We start from the raw sequence: 23,594 nt of genomic DNA on the forward strand, positions 1-23,594 counted from the left end.
TTATGAAAGTTTACTGCCGTTGAGGTGTTATTGTGGTCAGAGGTTAAAGTCATTTGTCGAAAATAAATGTTTAAACTATTATATCAATTTTCATACGGAGTCCTAATTTGGAGAGAGATGAATCCTTGTTTTTATGCAAACAAAAGGAGATATATGGACCAAATTTAAGAAATATTTCAGATATATACTTTAAAAAATGTATTTACATGCTACCATCATTTAATTTACTATTATTTTTTGATAGAAATCTGTTTGTTTTTTTTTTGTGTTTGGCTGTAACCTAACAAGTATAGATTCACGGATAAATGTTTTTGGTTGAATTTTAAAGTTTCATGGATACATTATTAAAAAAATGAATCCCTGTTTTTATTTAAGGTGACAGAGAATTTAGAAATTTGATTGAAAATCAGTTTGTGTAATTTTGGAAGCGTAACACCTGAATTGGACGCTGGAGAACTGTTACTGAAAACTATCCCCTTAGAAACCTGCTTTTTAACTTCTACTTCATAATTTGTTATATGTTAATTTATTAGAATCTTTGAATATTACTGCTGGTGGACAGTAAGTCCTTTAGCCCAGTAGACATTTCTTCGAAACTGATAGGATTTATCGCATACATTTCTTACATTTTTAACTCCCTCAGCCAAATTTGACCTTAGATTGTTTTGACTATTCTGTAAGAGGAGAGAGGCAGATTGTTTTGACTATTCTGTAAGAGGAGAGAGGCAGATTGTTTTGACTATTCTGTAAGAGAAGAGAGGCGAAGAATACCAAAGGGACATCCAAACTCATAAGTCGAAAATAAACAGACAACGCCATGGCTAAAAAAGAAAAGGACAAACAGACAAACAACAGTACACCAAACACAATATAGAAAGTCAAAAACTGAGCAACACGAACCCCAACAAAAACTTGTTTTCCTGATGAAGGTTTATCCACATTTATAAAGTGTTGTTTGTTATTTGCTCTTTGGTTCCTGTTCCAATCTGGTATCTGTTTCAATATAAAGCCACCCTCTTAAATCCGGTCCATGTTTCCGAAATACAGCGATAAATTCCAGTAAATTATACAAATTTATACAAAGAGACAGACATTTAACGTGTCACCTTTTACTTGACTTTTTCAAGATAATCTAAACAAGGAGGCGGAATTTTAAATAAATTGTAGTGTACGTTCATAAACGTTTAAATATGGTGTTAAATTTTTTTGAATGGAGTGCGAGAAGTGATTTATTAATACTTCAACTCGCATGAATAGTGGTGATAGTGTAATGTATAGTCTAGTTATATGTATATTTGTACTGGAGGTATTTTAGATTTTTATGCATTTGACGTAAGCCTAACACGACTAACACAATTTGTATATGTAATCAAATTTCATGTTGTTACACAAGACGTCTGATAGTGTATGACATGTCGATTCACCTTCTATCTCATCTCTCTATACCTCTCTCTCTCTCTCTCCGTCTCGATTATATATTTACATTGATCAGACCGATAGAAACACAAAAACTAAGAGGTCATTTAGAAATGTCGGCTTTTGTTTATTTTAATTTTAAGAATACGAGATACTCGACGAGTGGCGTATGCATGCTTAATGACATCATCAGATTCATCCAATCAACATTACATATAAGTGCTTTCTAGTCTGAATAAACGCTAGAAATTTTACCTTTCTTTCAATTCACTCATAGCACACTATATTTTTTGGGACAATTGGTTTTAGGTGAAAAGTTCATCGTTTAGTTTACTTTCAAATCCCGTAATACTGCTTGTTTCCCCGTGTATGATTCCTTCCAAAATATTACATTCTGCACAGCTTGACGGTAACTTAAACACATGCACGGCAACTAATACTTTTCTCATATCTCTGCAAATTGCATAATCCAAACTTCGTTTTAGTCAAAGTATAAAACAAGTCTATAATGATATCCCTTATGTGTTTGAGAAAGAACGTTCATTCCTTGTACTTCCCGCTAAAAATTAAGCAGTTCCTTTGAAGTTTCATGACAAAATGTTACATTTGATGTCAATGCAGCTTTTTTTTACAAAATTATGACAAAATAGGATCATTGATGTCAAGGTCATGTCTTGAACATTGACACATGCATGCAGTTACAAGATTTAATTATTTGACTCTATTCGAACATAACAATGAACAATAAACACACACACATGTATTTACAGTTTTTATTCAGTTTAAAGATTTTTTTTTTTGTGGGGGGGGGGGGGGGGGATTGGACTACCTTAAAAGCCAAATAATGTAGATTAGGTTATAAGTTGTCTCGGATAGATGTCTTGGACAAAGTTACGTGCATATGTCCTCAAGTCAGTAATGTAATTCAGTGGTTGTCGTTTGTTGCTGCATATCATTTGTTTTTCGTTTTTTGTTTTGTACATAAATCAGGCCGTTAGTTTTTTCGTTTGAATTGCTTTTTTACATTTGTCATTTCGGGGCCTTTTATAGCTTACTATGCGGTATAGGTTTTGCGTACTACGTCATTAGGTCTCTTGTGGAGAGTTGTCTATATTACAACACCTTCTTTGCGCATTGTACTACGTCATTATGTCTCTTGTGGAGAGTTGTCTATCTTACAACACCTTCTTATTTTTATGTGATCAAGGACATATAATTCATAAACGTCCAAGTTTTGATAAAAAAATTGTTCGAGGTTTTTGACGAGACATATTTGACCGAATTTGGATTCGAATTGCAGGTGGTGCATGCATTGCGGGAGACACTTACCATGTCGACGCATCCGGTCTGTCCGTCCGTAATTTTTTTCTCTCTGTTCGTTAAGTTTCTATTTGATTTGATAGCTTTGGACACCTGTACGCTACTGTTGCTTCTTATTTCTGATACACAATATCGTATAGCATTCGCTTTGTTAATAATATGTCCTTATTATGAATGACATTTGTTGTGTATTTAAAAATACAGGGAGTCTCAGTTCATGGCGACACACATTGAAGAACATAAAATCTATCTACCATCTAATCCAGAAATTGATATACGCTAACTAATCATAATATGTTGTCGAAAAGAAATCAGGTAAACGCCAATGAGACAATGTATGTTCTTCAAAAAATTATATTATGTAATTTATTTCTTTTTTTCTGTTAGAAGATAGCCCATTTGTACTGCTCACAAAATGATACGTGTGATTGACATCTCTTAATTTAGTACTGCATGATAAATGTTGTATGTCAAAGTTAGTTCACCTTTCTAACCCAAACGATTCTTTCCAATTCGCAAGTACAAAGAAATTAGCTTAAATCTTCATTACCATAAAAAAAAAAAAACACCCATAAATGCAACATTGTAGCTTGTGTAAAGCTCTAAAATTAGGTCCCAGTACCAATTCATCGTTGACTGACCTCAATGAATAGGTGTTATATTCATGTATTTTGAACCGTTTATTGTTTGGTTGCTGTCTTACTTGCGCCACGGTATTACTTATCCTTGTTGAATTTATATCTTTCAAACTTTTGCCTTTTATTCATTCTTATTTTCTTTTATCCTTATTCATTTTCTTTTTTCATTATATTCTTGTTATATTTGAAAGTGACCTTAACTTTTCCCACCTCCGGCCATCATAGATGATTCAGAGTGATTCGTGAAACGATCCGTATAATTGTACAGAAGATCAATGACACCAGTATTGTTTCTTTTATTGACACAGAGTAAGGTTTATAGTTATTTTATGAGTTACAGTTTTATGTGTGTGGTTGTTTATTTATTTTTGGTTATATTGTCCGGAACACTATCCCTCGACGTGTCAAGTCAGGATCATTTCGCAGACGTTTCCTAACAATTTACTTATCGTTAAAATGCTTTGGGGTTTCTTCTTCAGATAAATAAAAGTACTTTTTATTGAAAATGATTTTACTGAGTGTGTTATTTAAAACTCCTTTTACTCGGTATGGTGTCTGGTAGGCCTAATAAAAATACAATTAAAGAACCAATTAGGATTGATTTTAAACGTATCTGCACACCTATCATCAATTTATAACCAATCAAGAAGCGCCTACCACGTCGATTCTTCACCATGTGGTTTGTATTTAGTTTGATAAGTAGCACATTTTATTATAATTTTTTTGCATATGTTCATCTTATTGGAGGAAATAAAATCATAAATCAAATTTGAACGATTACATTTGATTTAATTTGCATCCACAATTATTTGCAAGGGGGTCTATAAGGATTACATTAGATTTATTTTGCATCTATGATTATTGTAAGAGGGTCTACAAGCAAGTTTTATTCATTTTAGATTTTTTATCCTTAACATTGATTGCCAAACGTAATGAATTTATAAAAGTGTTATTTAAGTATTAAATAAGAATTTCTCTATATAACTTTTCGATAAGAAGACATTACCCTCATATTTATTATCAATGTTTATTGTAAAACGTTTTAGGAATCGGCAAATGCATGTTAATAGGAAATGTTTTATTTTTAAAGATATATATTGATACTAGTAATACTAATTATGACTAAAAGTAATAATTGCGCATACATGTACATAGTTTAAATAGAAAAAAACGCCATTGAATTTAACCTTGTAAAAATGAAAGAAGTAGCTGTATTTTTTATTATGTGTCGTTGGATTGCTGTCTCATTAAAGTATGCCCAAAAATTCCCCATTTATGCATATGAACAATAATTTGTTAATTTAAGATAAATACTCTATTTGGGAGTGATGCAAAATGACATTTCTTTTAATAGTCGACAAGGACCATGAGATAATGTGTCTTCAGAGAGCTGTAAACCAGTCTAGATATTATGGTTCATATAATTCTATAATTAGACTAGTGTTCCAGATCAGATTTACAGTATAATGGTTTTCAATGTCAACGCGTCGTAATTGGTTAGTAACATGAAAGGGGTATATTGAAGTCAACACAGTCCATCCGTATATATATATATATATATATATATATATATAAACAAGTCTAAATACCTATATATATATATATATATATATATATATATATATATATACACCTTATTCAAATGAGAATATACCAAGGGGGCAATTATAAGCCATAAGTTAAAAACAGACAGACAACTCAACGGTCAAATGGGGGTGACCAAAAGACAAAACTCAGCGAACAAAACCCTAAAATTACTTTTCAGCAACACGGAGTCCATCAAACTCAGGTGTTCCGGAATGGTAACCAGTGGCACCTGATGCCACTGAATTTAAAGCCGCTGATAGGTACAAAGGATAAGTGATATAAGTAAATTTGTTGGAGGGTAGATGTCGCTCTTTGAATTACGTTCAGTAAAAAGCACACAAACGTGATATTCAATGCGTTAGAGACTATGTACTATTTAAATACACTTCGTAATTTAATATTTTTTCAATTAAATTATGGCTTGTCATGTTTTAATCCATTAATTTCTATGTCGGAATGCTCCAGAGAGCTATGAAAATCGTGATAACAACATCCCTGCAGATCCATTGCAAGAACCAGATGAACACAATATGAAAAGTTTCAAGGATGTTTTCGTTATGAACCCTAATCTACGAGATAGAAATGAGTTTACTCATACTCAAACCAAGCTTTCTGATCTGAGTAAGGTACTAAAAACCACAACTTTCTCATCTGAGTAAGGGACTAAAAACCCCAACTTTCTCAGCTGAGTAAGGCACTAAAAACCACAACTTTCTCAGCTGAATAAGGCACTAAAAACCACAACTTTCTCAACGGAGTAAGGCACTAAAAACCACAACTTTCTCAGCTGAGTAAGGCACTAAAAACCACAACTTTCTTTATTTTCAAATGGACGTTTTAAAAATAAAATATGAGTTCGAGGCTTTTGAAAGCAAGACGTTAAGTGTATATTTCACTCAAATCCCTCTTTATCAGTAGATTGCTACTCTCTGTGTTTGCCTTTTTGTGAACTATTTTGTACTGTATCAGTTGTTTGACCACCGTCGAGATGACGTTAACCTTTTGCGTTCATATTTTCAAAGTTAATAGAAAAACAAAGGATACGTGATATCCATCCATGACACAAAATCAGTATATGCACAGCAAAAAATCAAAGTAACAGCGCTTTTATTGCTGTTCTTCATCTCAAAGTCACAGTGAGGCCTTCAACACGAAGTAAAAGAAAAAAACTCTCACCTCAATGCAAGTTTAAGGCGGCCCCTAGCACCGGCTTGAGCGGAATTCTTTGGAAAAAATAATTTGAATAGACTTTGTCAGATGTAACACCACATAATAGGGCCCGGTCAAAAAAGAACATACTGGAAAGTAGAACATATTTAAAACAAAATAGTTCCTACGCATAAGGGTAAATCTTAAACTATGTAGCATATAGTTTAGTAATTAAGGTATCAGATGAAAGGTGCTTGTAGAACACACACTTTACTAATAATTTTGAATAATACAAAAATGTATGAATGAATGAGTATATATATCCAGATTTAATAAGCTTTAAAATAAGTTTTATTATAGGCTCAATTTCTTGTGAAATTTTAAGAAATTTGATTTAATTCAAACAATAGCGTATTTATATGACATAAGATTAATGCTTACTGTTAGAAAAAATAATTGCCTAACGCATTAATTTGAAATGTTTAACCTTCTTCATACAGATGTTTTATCACAGATTTCGAAACAAGTTTATTTCTGTCACCAAAACATCCATCATATTATATGAAGAATTACACCAATGATTAAATGTCATTGAGCTTTAATTAAGTTTTATGTACATGTAGGCACCCTCCCTAATATTTTGATAGATCGTCTGGTAACTCCCGTTGTACTATCAAACATGAAAAGAAAACATTTTTTATTTCATCTCGTTTTTTATTTTGCTGTTTATGTTAATGAAACTGAACTTAAATGTTTTCATGTCTTTTGACCATTGTTACTTGCCGTGCTTGTCTTTTATTACTGATGTTTTTTGCTTTGTTTTGGGGAAGGGGGTTGCTTTCCTACGTATTATCTTCCTTATGTTCAACATAGTTGGTATCGGCTTACAAATAAAATTGTTATTTTATTCTGTATAATGTACGTGCGTTGAAAATTTTCAGGTATACTGAAATTATAATGTTCAATTTTTGGAAGAGATATAAATAAAGACAAAAATTAATTATAAATTTTGAAATCATACAGTGGGTGTATATGAAAATGAAGGACCCCTTATACAATGTTTTAATTAAAGTTATCGTTTCAGTTAAGAGAAAGGAGAAATTTTCAGTTTGAAAAGAATGTGTTGTTCATTGACTAGTCATGATTAAAAATTATGTTAATTCAGACTTCACCAGACGTTGCTTCATGTGCTACTGGAGATCTGACCATGAATACAAATCAGTTTTAAAATCTGGAAATCTTGATACACTAAACATATAAAAATTTAATACTGTTTGTTTTAGCTTTCATACTGTAATAAAATGTATTTATCGCTACGGCAATATGGCTGCCCTTCTTTGATGTTCAGCAATTCTGTAAACATGGTGGCAATAAAAATCTCGTGAATTCACGTTTCTTGGGTGATCTGAATGAGAGTGGGTAGATTCTGATGACTTTTCAGACACAGTAATGCAATTGTTGTCACATTTTATTTTAGCATATTTAAAATGAAAACAACATAACTTTTTATATTGCCCATTTGATTTGCAACATTTCTTTACATTTTACAAAACAGATATACAGCATGGAGTTGATAAAATAACTCATAAAATTAATATTTAAACAAAAATGTTGTTGGTAATAACAAACAATAATTCATTGCATATTTAATTGTGCTCACTCTCTCTCTGTCTTCAAAATTAGCTCTATAGTGAAACTTAAACGCTCTGAACCAATCCAACAAAGAAAAGACTTTTTTTTACGTTGTCACTCATTTGCCTGCCTAATAAACACGTCTCTTTTACAATGTACTGGATTCCAAATGTAGTCTGGTTTTTGTCTATTAAATGGGTGTTTGACTTTTTTTGAAGGTTATACAAATGTTGTGCCGTTCTATTCCGGGTCTAATCCTCGTTCACGTAGTACATTACATCAAAATTGTAATCTTGATTTTCATAATTATACGAGGAGTTCCATCGCTATATTGCAATGTTAAGTAAACCTCGTGACACGCTCATGGTTTTATGCTTAACTCAAAGGAAACTAATTTCAATATTCCTGTGAACATGAATTTAAACACGATGGATAAAACGATAATTTGTTTTTATCCTTTTTATCTAACAATATATTTGATTTATAACATTGTATTTTTAAGATCTTTTAATATTTCATGTCTTACTTATTAGTGTGAAACGATGTGGCAGACACGGCCATATTCAATTTATTCAACGTTTTTATTATTCTAGCGTGAAATGTGACAATTTTTTTTTATCAAACATTGATTTTAAACGATCAATACACGCATTCATTATTTGCATTGAATTCTTCCCTAATTCTGTAATATGAGTGTATTTAGTAAAAATTATTTGACTTTAGGGATTCAGCATTTTTTTTAATAATTAATTACAAATCAAAATTAACATCAGTAACACACATTGTAAATATTGAAAAGAGTTCTTTTAAAATCTGTTAAACCTATTGCGATCAGCTATTGATGATCTCAGGTCTTAGATGGCTCCCTTTCTGCTAGTGGACATTTATAACCAAGGTCAACGCAAGCCCAGTTACATGACATAGCATAAATGCGGTAATTTTCTGAAAAGATTGCCAGATTACTGTCTACATACTGTTAAATATTTGGAAACAGTAAGGTTTTTCTACCCCAAGAAATAGATTAGACTTTTTAGAATTTTTTGGTTTTAATGCTCTTCAACTTTTTAAATGATTTGGTTTTCAAACTGTTTTAGTTGGATCGCATCTTTTGAGTCTTGTGCAACGAACTAAATTACGAGTCTGGTATCTTTAATGACTTTCAAAACTTTTTTCTAAACATAAAACATTTCGTGTGCACATATCACGTTGCTCGTCCACTTTGAAAGGTTTTCACAGAGATATTTCGGACCCTTAGAATATAAAGATTTAGTTACTTAACAGAACCTGATTATAGTCTGTGGTGCTTTTTGTGTGCATGTGTGCATGTGTGCATGTGTGCGTGTGCATGTGTGCATGTGGGAGATCCGGATGACGTTAAATCCAGAAAAGCATATTCAATTTTTTTCACTTAGGAATACTATTCAATCTATAAATAAGCTTTTCGTGACAAATAGAATTATGGTATGGACCAAATTGAGTCAATCAAGATCATCTCTTTTGGTAATGGTTTTCTTTTCTTTGTTTTTGACACTTTTGCTTGTTATTTTAGTTTTTATAGAGGAGGGATCTGTAACGAAGTGACCTACTATATACTCCTGTTATGTCGTGTTTGCTCTTCGAGTTTGTAAACGGTATTATTCTTCATTATCAAATGAATTCACATAAGGCTATAGAAAGTTTGGTTCTGTATGGTCCAGGTCTTTTAGATGAAATGGTGAAAAGATCAAGTGTACAATTGTAATAAAATAAACATTTTTATAAGACAATTAAAAGTATTCATAAGAGGGATCCAGAAATTTTTTCTGTTATTATTTTTATCGTCATAGTTATATACTTTATGATTTGAACCGTCGTCTTAGAGTCGGGCAAGAGTTAAATCATTGGCTCGGCGGGACTTAAGTTATTTAGCGAAAATTGCCTTTGGATTAACACTTTGCAAATTAGACGAAAACGAAATTATGAATTTGATATTTTTAAAACAAATTATGTCATCTTTAGAAAATCTTAAATTCACACAAATCGCAATGAGGAAAATTGAGGCGTTCAATTTCACTTGCATTACTAACCATGCAAACTTTCCTACAACTTCGCCAAGTCTCAGTCTTAATTTTTCTCATTTGACGAAAGCTATATAGTAATATTATTATTCCTAAAACAGTATATGTCATCTTTGGAAATACTTAAATTCCCACAACTTGTAATAAAGAGTGCAACTTTTCCGTCAACTTCGCCAAGTTTGAGTCTTAATTGTCCTCATTTTTAAATAATTTAGACCGAAAAAATGTTGATTTCTTTATAATTAATATCGCCATATCTCAAGCAGCTGTATGTAAAGTACATTTGTGATGTATAAGACACGACGGCAAAAAATATAGTTTTAAATTCTTCACCTTTTACTGTACAATCTTTATAACATCATTGTATTTACATGAACATATGTAACCCACAGGACCACACACACGTTTATTAATGACTCCGTAAGGATACTAGGACTGTTTCAATATTTATATAAAATGATGGAACGACGACGTCATGGCGACAGCCATTTGTCTAAATGTGACAGAAAATGGCTTTATACAAGGTTAAAATTAAGATGAAAATTATAAATTTGGGGCATCCGAAGCACTTTTCTGGATTCAACTTCGTATCTAACGCGTAAAAATAAAATATTTGGAATTGGGGCATCCGAAGCACTTTTCTGGATTCAACTTCGTATCTAACGCCCAAAACTAAAATATTTGGAATTTGGGCATCCGAAGTACTTTCCTGGATACAACTTCGTATATAACGCCCAAAACTAAAGAATTTGGAATCCAAGGATTTTTAAATACTGAATACCCGGTGCCAACATATATATTTGAATGTCGATGAACAAAATATGGTTATTTTATCCAATAAAGGTAGTAATGATATAACTGTCCATTCTTTGGAAATACTGTCCATCCCAAATATCAAATAACATCATTAGCTAGTCCGTCAGATATCAATGATAAAAACCTGCTTTAATCATTCAAACTTTCTGATTTGAAGGGAAAAATCAAACGACACAATTTCAAATCTTCCTGATATATTTTGATATGAGTAAGAGTCTTATCAAAAAGGATATTATGTCACAAAATGTCTGATACAAAAATGTCTGATACAAAAATGTCATCTGAGGATATGTTTTGGGTAAGCCTGTTGCTCATTTTCAAATTTATCCAAAAAAAATATTGTTTTGGGGCAATTATGTCAATATAATGCAAATATGACGTCTAATTGACAAAGCAAATATTCTTCAATAATTAAATTTTGGATGTAACACGTCTTCTTATTGACTGAAAGTGTTTTGTCTATCAGCTCATAGACATAATTTTGTCATGTAACCATGACGTCACCAACGTTTTTTGTTCAAAATTTACTCCTTAAAAACGGAATTTAGAATTGAATTATAAGGAATGACTGTAATATTTTTTCTGTCTATTCGAAATAACCTAAAAAATGTGGTGCACACTTTTAAATAAACCGCTACGCGGGTTATTCAGTGTGCACCACATTTTTTATGTTATTTTTTCATAGATAGAAAAAATATTACAGTCATTCCTTAAATAAAATAACAAGAGTATATCTTTCTATTTATTTACCATGAAAATTAACCTTATTTTGAAAGGATTGAATAATTTTACTATTCCTGGCGACAAATAATGGCTCTCTTCAAACCTCCTATTGCCGAATGTTTAGCAATTAATTCCTATTAGTAATTTGAACAGCAATAACATACTGTTCATTTAATTAACGTATATTCATCTTTAATTTCAGACATGCAACAGATTCATCTTCCATCAACCACACTTGCTCCCACCACAGTTACGTTACGGAAGCGACGGCGGCCATATTCAAAATTTCAAATAGCAGAACTTGAAAGGGAGTATAACAACTCCACATATATTTCAAAGTCTCGCAGATGGGAACTTTCACAGCTCATAAACTTGTCTGAACGACAAATCAAAATATGGTTTCAAAACAGGCGTATTAAAGCAAAGAAAGTTGTAAAAAGGGACGATACACCGACAAAATCTCAGGTACCGTGTATGCCTCAGTCTATAAATCAGTGATTTGAAGTATTGTATTGAGTATTGTCCAATGAAATGGTTGCTTACATCAGGACAAGCACTTAAAAGGATAAACCAATCATCTTCTTTCAGAGGAGGACATAGGCAGTAATGCAAGTGAAACTGGACGCCTCAAGTGGTGCATTATTATTGTGTAATATTAGTTGTCTCAATTATATGGTCCCATTATTGTTTTGGTGTTATATTTTTATGTTTTATATTTTTTCTGGTAATGAGATTACCATGACTATAATCAAATTTGAAAATCCTTTGTATTTATGTAAATAGACCGACCACATGCAGTTGCACATTTTTTCTTGTGTTATTATTTCAAACTCTGAAATGTATGGAATTGTTTATTTGATTCTTACTGAACTATTTACATAGGATTTTCTCATTTGGTAAATTTGCATAATTTGTCGCATTTGCAATATATAAAGGTGTCATTACGGGGATTTAGTAAAAGAGATTTTAGAGGAAGTAAACTGCACTTTTAGAAATTCTTCGAGATGCCAATGTCTTGCCAATATATAAACATATATACTTCCAACCGAATATAATTGTATAATTTACATGTATGTCCAAACGATATTCTTTTTCTATTTACCTCAATCGATGACTGACTGTTTCCGCGGACAATATGCTATAAGTATGATAATTTTATTTTAAAGATATATCTTCTTTTAGATAAAATGAAAATTACCTTCAAGATATTTTATGTTTATTTTCGACTGTGAAAAAGTCCTAAAAAATAATAGTGATGCTTGTTTAACAAGAAATTAATAACATATTCTAGAAAAATCGCCTTTAATTTGCCTAGACAACTGAAGCAAATTATTATTTAACAATTTTAAAACTAAACGTATGAAAACAGTTGATTAGTATTTTACAAAATTGTGTTGGTATAGCCTCGCAAACTAAACCGGAAGCACAGCCAGAAGTTATGCAATGAATTTCTTTTTATATCTAAGTATGCGACTACGCCGCGAAATAGCCTTTTACGCTAAAGCGGCGTCAATCATACAATCTTGACAAGCTGATGTAATTCGTGCATTTTGGATGATGCGTTTTGCTGATGATAATTTTAAGGCCACGATTCCATGCTTAAAATTTGAAATAACACAAGCCCAAAGGGTCAATTCAGAAAAATACTATTGTTTTTCGAGAGTCGTTGTTTTTTACCGTTTTAGTTTGGTTTCAAGGACACTGTGACTGAACCATATATTGTTTTAGGAAGATTGAAGTTAAACTTCTGATTTGGTGTAAGCACCGCCAAGAGTATAAAACAAATACTTTCAATCAAAGCAGTTTCAACCAACCTTACTTTAAATAAAAATGATACCAAGGAGAGATAATGAATTATATCCTTATAAGCTTTTTAAATATTTAAATTATCTCCCCATAAATTAGTTTTTATCATGTATCGGACGTTGACAAATTACATAACTTACCTAAAATTACATTAACTAATATATAGTTCTCTTTTTTTTGGTGCACATTTTGTTAACTGTTAAATACAGGTAAATGATATTGTTTCTTGATTATTTTTATTTTTTTGGTTCTTTGTACGTATGGTGTTAAAAACTTCGGTGTTCATGACAACATAACATGTGGACATTTACATGAAACTAAAAGGTGTATTGTATCATAGGTTATCAATAGTCTTTTTATACTTCTTGGTATTATTTTATACTTCTTGGTATTATTTTTTTATGATTTGTATATGAAACATGATGTATCAAATTTATACATTTGGGACAATTTTCGTTTCATCAAAATAAGAGAACCACCTCAATGATAAATAGCAATCGGATATGTAATCGATAACATCGAAAGAAAAAAAAACTTTATGGTATATCATCACGCCACACGTGAAAATTCATTTAATGCTAAGTTTTTTCATTTGAAAAACAATTTATTGCTACATATTTTGTTTTATTTTTCTCTTCAGGGGCGAAGGTTCCAACGTTTCTAGACAATTCGATTTGACTGTTTGATATAGAAATATAAGTTGTCAGATTTACATACGATATTTACACTTTGGTGATTTTTATATTATGGCGGACGTACATGTCACAGACAAATGCGATATACTGTTAACTCTTCAAAGATGATCAAATCTAGAAAGATAGGAAATCTAAATTAACTCCCGCTTCATAGATATATATTGTGTTTCCTGGTTTCTGTTTTAAATACCTAACAACAGTTTATGACTTACTCTTGAAATGACTTACTGGACCTCAGTTTTACAATATATATTTGATTGAACTTGTATCACTTCAGACGTTTTAAGCCCTAATCAAACTAATAGCGATGATTTTTTTTTTACTCTTTTAAGTTTTTAAATAGCACTCTAGTAAATTTTTACCTGTAACTGAATAAATCAGAAAAGTTTGATAATTTTGAGTTTTATTACTTCAAATACATTATCTAAATTGAATATATCATTTTTATTACATTTATTTATTTTTTTATGTATATATTTGACAATAATTATATGAAAGAGGTTGTCTTTGGATAATTTGTTCAGGAATTCGCAATGAACAAAAGAGTTTAAGAGGGGGAAAATCATTTCGTTTTGAGTGCGGTAAGCAATAAACCGCTTATCGTATATGCTGTACAATGGACATGACTTTAAAAAGTGAATGATGCACTATTCTGGATTTTTGTCAGACTTCAATTTTAATTCCAATTTACAATTTCGTTGGACGATAACATCGTTCGTACACAGAGAACTGTTCCATCATTGGCTTAAATACATTTCTTTGGAAGGTTTGAACTATCAAAATATCTTATTTTTTTACTTTTGGAAGTACTTATAATCTACCAGATTATGAAAAAATAAAATAAATATATGTCAATTCAAATTAACGATTTGTATATGGATAATGCATATATAATTAATGTTTGTAAGTTTATTCGTTAGTTTGTGTTTAGTCTGTAATTTAAGCCAAAGCTCTTTTATCGACGAATTTCTGCAAATGCGATTTACTAAGTAATGAAAGTAGATATGTAATAAAATTTTATAGATGTTTAATTTATTTATTTGAGTTTCCTATTCACAACATTAACTCTAAAGGTAAAGAGGTGATATGTTGTAACGTCTTGTGAGACAGCACCCAAACAAAGAAAAAAGAACAAGAACTGAACATATAATGGTTATTACAAACAGTAAGTTACATCAATGTGCATAACAGGAGATATGGGATTTATTTTCAAAGAGACAGCAACCGAACAACAAATATCCAAAAGGCATATAAATGGCAACAAACAGTATTCAACAGCAGACAAGTGTCTATACAGACATCTACTTGGCCCGAGTATAGTAAAGATGTGAATAAATTGAACAGAAAGATGAAACTTCTATACCAGCACCCAATTCTTAAAATAACAAAATACATTAAGATATGACAAACGACAAATACATAAAAATTTGGCGGGATACGACTTATTTTTTCAAAATTTCAATCCTCTCCCTTTTTTAGTCTCGATTAGTAGATTAAGAACACGCACATAAAAGAACATACAACGAAAAAAAGTACATGACAAACATTTAATCTAAAATAACGATACAATAGATATTACTTCAGTAGAAATGTATGACATTGGTGAACAATTTAGACAAGACTCTTTTATATCTAATTCATCTGTACAAAACCAATGGACAATTCGGTTCAGAGTTAATATGATACTACCAGTTACAGGGATGGTGTAAATCACACTTCTATAATATTACAAAGACCGGGTATATACAATCTAAGTCTCTCTCATTGTTTTATAATACAAAACATTTGACTTCTGTACCTTTAACACAAATATTCGTAATTCTAAACTAAAAGATTCTTCAAAATTATTCAAACTCTGTTTCAAAGAAACAGAAACAAAAATATACTTTATAAAACAATTTGATTCCTATAAAGTCTCTGAGACTTGCATCATTAAAATGCTTGATTTTTGGATTGACACAACATTTGATACATACTAGTAATACTACAAAAACAAATGATAACAGAACAGCTTGCGTTTCTGGTGAAGTTTTTCTGTGATGTATTTTTTAATTGACAGTCGGCATTCCTATGCGAACCAACTATACTCTCCTTCTCGACGACTTATTCATTGACTGGTATGAGACCGACTTTATACAGGAGCTTCTCAAGACGAATAAAAAGATGTAGGAAATAGTATTGATAAACTTCCTAGATATAAGAAGATGTGGTATGAGTGCCAATGAGACAACTCTCCATCCAAGTCACAATTTATAAAAGTTAACCATTATAGGTCAAAGTGCGGTCTTCAACACGGAGCATTAGCTCACACCGCACAGCAAGCAATAAAGGGCCCCAAAAATTACTAGTGTAAATTCAAACGGAAAAACCAACTAAACTATATAAAAAACGAGAAAAGAGAAACACTTATGAACGACGTTGCGCACGATGTTGGTACTACTTAGCGTTACACGACGTTCCTCATAATGAAGCAATTTCGACGATTTCAAAGAACGTTTCACTAAAGCGTTCAAGCTTATAATTGATGAGGTCAATTTACTGTTGTGAATATGGTAACCGATTTGGGTTTGTCTGAAAATGCATAGTTTTACAAATAAAACTCAAAGTGGTCGTACACATATTTATTTTTTTATGAATATTCATTTATAGGAGTTGTCAGTCTTTCCAGGCCATAATTGATGATTTTACTTTTGGCAGCAGTTCGCATTAATGAATCATACATTAATTTCCAAATTTATACAGATTTCTTTTTAATATAAATTAGATTTTGAACTTATTTTCCCTTTTTATTGCATGTTTATACATACTTCTATTTTCTATGATCTAACTATGCTTATTTAATATACAGCCGGTAAAAACCTCAATTGTAAAGAAAATACAGCGTTTTTTTCGTTGGGACAAGATGGCTATACTTTTTGAAGTCATTGCAATAGAAACTATACGCATGGTTTCGGCAAAAAAATATCATGAACCACGAGAAAAATAAAAAAAAATTTCAAAATATCATGAATATTTTTCCTCTTAGCTTTTCCAATTACACGGTAAAAATGCGCAAACCCGATATATGCTTACCTTGCATATGCTTGGACATTTTTCAGACCGTTTTCAAAAATAACATTTTCCGGTTTACGGTTTCTGTGATATTGATTTTGCTTTAACAAGCAATTAACAATAACAATAGCAATACTCTTGTGAAGTTTTACGATGATCAGAAAAAAAATACCGTAGGAAAGAAACGGAACTCCGATCTTTAGCACACAAAATGTAACGTTGGACATTACGTTTTTGCGTAAAAATGGGATAATTAGGTGTTATAATTCTTGATATTTTAAATTTCGGTTCCTTTTTTTCTTAATTTTCAAGTTCTAATGTAATAATTTCAACCAGAAATCACTATATTTTTATCGAACTGACCAGTCTACGTATTTATTTTCATGCTAATCTATAGCAAAATGGAATTCGTACCAACATCGTGCGCAACGTCGAACCACATTAACAAACGACAAGTACTGAACATCAGATTCCTGACTTAGGCCACGTGCAAACAATTGCAGCGGGTTTAAACGTTTTAACGGTACCAAACCTTCACCCTTATCTGAAACAATAGTGTGACATCACAACATAGAAAGACACACTATAAAATATCAATTGAAATGGCTTAATTCAATCAAAAGACATATTAATTATTAATTTATAGTAATACCAAACACTTATCAAAGCTGGTATATAGACCAGGTATAACCCTGAATAAGTAAACCTTAAATAACAAAAAGAGCATTACAAATAGTATCAACAGGTCAAATTAACAAGAAAATACGATTTGAGAGTACTTGCAGTTACTGACAGCTAGTTTAAGCCAAAAACAATTAATAATAAAAAATTGTGCATCAGAGACTAAAATCAACTAAAACACATCCCAGGGATTTAGTATTTTAACGTCATGGACAGTCAAAGAAGTCATGACTTGTGCAATGCCAAAAATAAATGTATCGACAGGTCGTAGGATAGTTAAGAGTTAACCTCTTAATAGATAAAAATGAACGTGGGTGTGTCTTTATACATCCCGTTTGAAAATAATACAAATTTAGTTATGTTTTAATTTGTTGATGACAAAATCGATATTAGTGCCAATGTAAACTATATCCAAAGATCTAATTACAACATTGGTAAGATAACCTTTACTAATAAGTTTGTTTAAAGTTCATGTTCAGTTATAAAGATGAAGTCCTCACACTGAAAAAAATATAGTTTGATGATGTTGTTGATCGCTCCTATTCTGTAAATCTTGAAATTAAATATATCACAGGCACAGTGAGATCTGCTTCATAGACAATACTACCCTACAAAAGAGATGACTTTCATTTTTCCGTTTTTATTGAAAGATGGTAACTGCTTGCAAGGAAGAAATAAACATTACCGTTGAGAACCATAACATATCTTCCTTGTAAGCAGCAACCAAATCATGATCAGAAATGCAAGAGTTGGTTGCTGTCTGTTATATCTGTGGTTACTGTCCGTTATATCTGTGGTTACTGTCTGTTATATCTGTGGTTGCTGTCTGTTATATCTGTGGTTGCTGTCTGTTATATTTGTGGTTGCTGTCTGGTATATCTGTGGTTGCTGTCTGTTATATATGTGGTTGCTGTCTGTTATATCTGTGGTTGTTATCTGTTATATCTGTGGTTTTTATCTGTTATATCTGTGGTTTCTGTCTGTTATATCTGTGGTTTCTGTCTGATATATCTGTGGTTGCTGTCTGTTATATCTGTGGTTGCTGTCTGTTATATCTGTGGTTGCTGTCTGTTATATCTGTGGTTGCTGTCTGTTATATCTGTGGTTACTGTCTGTTATATATGTGGTTGCTGTCTGTTATATCTGTGGTTGTTATCTGTTATATCTGTGGTTTTTATCTGTTATATCTGTGGTTTCTGTCTTCTATATCTGTGGTTTCTGTCTGATATATCTGTGGTTGCTGTCTGTTATATCTGTGGTTGCTGTCTGTTATATCTGTGGTTGCTGTCTGTTATATCTGTGGTTGCTGTCTGTTATATCTGTGGTTACTGTCTGTTATATCTGTGGTTGTTGTCTGTTATATCTGTGGTTGCTGTCTGTTATATCTGCGGCTGTTATCTGTTATATCTGTGGTTGCTGTCTGTTATATCTGTGGTTGCTGTCTGTTATATCTGTGGTTGCTGTCTGTTATATCTGTTTAGCATTTATTGTTTTGTCATTAATTAGTCCGTTAGTTTTTAAGTTTGAATTGTTTCACATTTTCTCATGTCGATGACTTTTATAGCTGAATATAAGATATGGGTTTTGGTCAGACTTTTGTTAGAAAACTAACGGCCTGATTAATGTACAAAACAACTAACGAAAAACAAATATGACAACTATTACAAAGTTAAAATCACACGAAGAATCAAACAATTTAAGAAATACAAGATCCTAACTGAACTATCTTCAAAAAACCAAATCAAATCATGCAAATTAAAATATCTCGAGCAAAACAATACATATACAAGAAACAGTTGCATAAGGAAAAAAGAAAGAAAATCAAGATCATATGAACTCTCATTCAACTATATACTATTTATATGGGACAAATGATACATAAAGTTTAATCAAGACAAAAATAAAGACTTCAAAAGATAAGTCAACCACAGAGAATTCAACATATAGTACAGGGCATGGGTGTTGTATTTACACGCACTATTCTACAAACCAAGTTAAACAACATAAAACAGAATGTGTATACAACGAACATATACATGGTACAGGGCACAGGTGTTGTATTTCACGCACTATTCTACAAACCAAGTTAAACAACATAACACAGAATGTGTATACAACGAACATATACAGAATTTCATAATAGCTCATAATATTACAGTATAAAGATTTTTATTGTATTCAGGTATATTTTGCACATACATTGCATTATTTATTATTTTACACAACATTGAAACTTGAATATTAATATAATCTAATAAAACATTGGTGACAGCGGTGGGATAAAATAAAATAGAATTATTGTTCATTATGACATGAAATAATAGCTTCTATTTGCACAGCAGTGGGAAAAGAACATATGCAGAATATCGATGCGATTGAAATGTGACAACGAAATAAACATATTAATGTTCACGACCAATAGAATCGTGTCTTGTATTTATATTCTACAAAACAAGTAAAACAACATGAGACAGAATATGTATATAATGCACATATACAGAATTTCATAATATATTATTATTTACATAATGTGCTAGTGACTTATACGATATATATGGGGTCAGTAAATTCCATATGGGGTGAGAGCAATTATATGCTGTGTAAAATTACTGACCCCATATATATCGTATTAGGTCACTAGCACACTATGTAACGAATTTATCTTACCCATCTATCTTAACATGTGGTATTTAGACTAGTGGCCTATCAAAGTAATTAAGTCTTCAATACTTAGTATTAAGAACCTACTTTCATTTGTCTATACAAAAAAAAAACATATGCCAACAATAACAACTTGCTAGCTTTAGATTTGTTTTCTGAATTTATTTCGATCGTTCATGATCAATTTCTTCGTCTGTTGAAACCGTTCAGATTTCTTTTTTGTTTTGAAAGGGAAGTAACTCCTTACTAACTAACCCCATATGGTAACTAACCCCATATTTATTAGGACACCCTATGTCAAATATATGTAGTCACCACGTGTAGTCCTTCAACCAATCATATCCCCAGAAATCTATAGGAGGTAAGATAAAAAGGAGTTATATGGTGGGAAGAGAAAATATGCAGGATATCGATGCGATTGAAATGTGAAGACAACGAAATAAACAGATCTTACGTTAACGACCAATAAAATTGTGTCTTGTATTTACACGCAATATTCTTCTAAACAAGTAAAACAACATGAGACAGAATATGTACAATAAAAAAAATGATATATACAGAATTTGAGTAATATGTTGAAAAATGAAAATATGCAGAATATCGATGCGATTGAAATGTGAAGGGGAAGCGAAAGATACCAAAGGAAGGGAAATTCAAACTCATAAGTCGAAAATAAACTGACAACGCTTATATGGCAAAAAAGACAAAGACAAACAGAAACAACAGTGCATAAAACACAATCTAGACAACGAAATAAACAAATTTACGTTAACGACCAAAGAAATCGTGTCTTGTACTTACACGCAATATTCTTCTAAACAAGTAAAACAACACGAGACAGAATATGTACTATTAATTAAAAATTAAAACATTCACAATTTCACAATATGCAAAGGGAGTAATATGGTGAAAATGAAAATAAACAGAATATCGATGCGATTGAAATGTGAAGACAACGATATAAACAGATCTACGTTAACGACCAATTAAACATAACAGTGAAATAAAGGATTAAATTGTCCAAAAGTAACAGTCAGGGGCGTGGGAACTATGGTTTCTTAATTTGAATTGTGAACGAAAAATGATATGGCCATTTTCCAGCGTAGCGGTAATACTAAATGTAACCACATCAAGGCAGTGTAAAATGAGTTGATTGTTTCAAAACTAGAAGGTAGTATATCGGTGTTAAGGAGTCACTCATAAGTATATATATATATATATATATTACTGCGGGTTATCCGATTGATAAAATCTGTCGTAAAGTTGACCTGGCATGACAAAATGTGAAAGAAATTGCAAGAAAACGCAACGGTCAGATTTTTGCTAAAACAATAAACGAAACACAAATATGACAGACAGCAACTAAAGACAACATCTGAATTATGACTACCTTGTACTGTAACTTATAAACTTTATAAATGCAGTCGAATACTGACGAAACAATTTTGCCTGGCGTACTGAAGCATTGAACCTCAGTTAAGTAGCAAACAGTATCTGTGATTTATTAATGCAATCGTTAAGTTTAAACATATTTTATTGTTCAAAAATGACAAATGGATTAGACACAAGTTTTTCAACTCAGTAACGTCTTCTCCAAATGCAATCGTTTGAACTAACGTTTTAAATTTCTGAAATATGTGCATATGTAAGTACAATGTACATGCTTTTCTTTGATAAGTTGTTTAAGGATATGAACTAGCTTTTGGTAACTGCGAGTACTTTCAGATCTGTACTTCGTGTCTTCAGTGCTTTTGTTAGTTAGTTTTGTGCTTTATATCGATCTGATGAGTTAAGCACTTTTCAACTGATTTTGATAGTTTGTTCTTATGTTTTGCTGTTACACCATTGTTCCAGGTTAGGGGAGGGTTTGGCGCCCGCATACATGTTTTACCCAGCCACTTTCTGTGTGTGCCTGTCCCAAGTCAGGAACATGTACTTCCGTCATCGTGGTTGTCATTTGTTACTGAATATTGTATTTGTATTTGTTTTTCGTTTGTTGTTTAGCACAGTTTGTTCTTGTGTTATTCTGTTTCACCACTGTCCGAGGTTTAAGGGGAGTGTTTGGCGCCCTTAAACATGTTTAAGGATGTTCGCTCCTCTTGTTTTTGAATTTTTGCCAGATATTCGGAATCCTCTGGCTTTATCCATGTAGTGATATTAAAAAAATCTTGCCCACTAACCCCTACTTTTCTTTCCATAATTTGATTACATATAGTTTAAAATGTCATCTTTGAAAATCTTATAAAATCCTTGTTATTTTTTCATCGTTTTTGAAAGAAAAATGGTGCCAATGTTAAATGTATGAAAAATCTAGGGAGAATCATTTCCCGCCAAAATTTCAATGGCTTATATCTCGAAAACAAGCACACCGACCCTTCATTTTTTTCTGCTTTTTTAGTTTCTTTATTTATATTCTATCAATTTATAACAGTCTTTTAAAAAGCTTGATATTTTGAAACAGAGTAGCAAACATCCTTAAAACGACAAAAGGGACGATTTTTCGTTCCCTATTGTTAATTTTCCCTTTTTGGATGGTGATGTTCCTTTGGCACCGTCTTACGGTGTTTATATTTCACAACTCGTTCGCTATGCCCATGTCTGTTGTGACGTTTTTGATTTTAACGAACGTAATCTATGTATTACTGGTAAATTATTAAGCCAGGGATTTCGTTAACACAAATTACTGAAAACCTTTACTAAATTCTTCCACAGATATAAAGATTTGGTCTTGAAGTTTGGTTGTACCTGTAGAAAACGTATTTCAAACGGGATTGCACATCCTCATTTTTACGGCAATATTGTTTATCGTGCCCGGAAATTTAGAAACGATCCTGGTAAACTTATCGATCCTTTAAATAAACTTATTCTAAACGGTTACCAATTCAACACTGTAATTATATCATTAAATATTGTTTTTATTGGTACTGATATTGATATTGTTATCAGTAAGTTAATAGAAAAATAAATATTATTGTTATATACATATACACATTCGTGGATCTACAATCTGTCGATACCTGTTTCTTGGCATTGCACAAGGTCATGTTTTTCTCTGACTGTTTATGACGTCTTTACACTAAATCCATTGGATGTTGGATGTGTACGGATTGATAATTTAGTCTTAGATGCATGATTTTTTTTATTAGTTGTTAGTGGCTTTGAACTAGCTGTCAGTAACTGCGAGTACTCTCAGATCTGTACTTAGTGTCTTTTTGTTGTTTGGATGTACAAGTACCCGGCCACATCCACTTGTATTTGTAGTATTTGTATTTTTATCCATCTGATGAGTTAAGCCTCTTTCAACTGATTTTTATAGTTCGTTCTTATGTTGTACTGTTACACCACTGTCCCAAGTTAGGGGG

The 23,594-nt window shown here is 31.7% G+C and overlaps 1 protein-coding gene across 1 annotated transcript in view; it reads left to right on the forward strand.

Annotated features, from left to right (window-relative positions):
* LOC127699864 (homeobox protein Hox-D11a-like) overlaps positions 1–14,870 on the forward strand; it is a 36,658-nt gene extending 21,788 nt beyond the window's left edge. The window contains exon 2 of the mRNA XM_052203272.1: positions 11,541–14,870. Within this exon, the coding sequence (XP_052059232.1) occupies positions 11,541–11,836 (296 nt within the window). The 3' untranslated portion in view covers positions 11,837–14,870. The remainder of the gene's footprint in view (positions 1–11,540) is intronic.
* The last annotated feature ends 8,724 nt before the right edge of the window (positions 14,871–23,594 follow it).

Source organism: Mytilus californianus, unplaced genomic scaffold (assembly GCF_021869535.1).
Source record: "Mytilus californianus isolate M0D057914Y unplaced genomic scaffold, xbMytCali1.0.p SCAF_42, whole genome shotgun sequence".
In the NCBI taxonomy this organism is placed as follows: Eukaryota; Metazoa; Mollusca; class Bivalvia; order Mytilida; family Mytilidae; genus Mytilus; species Mytilus californianus.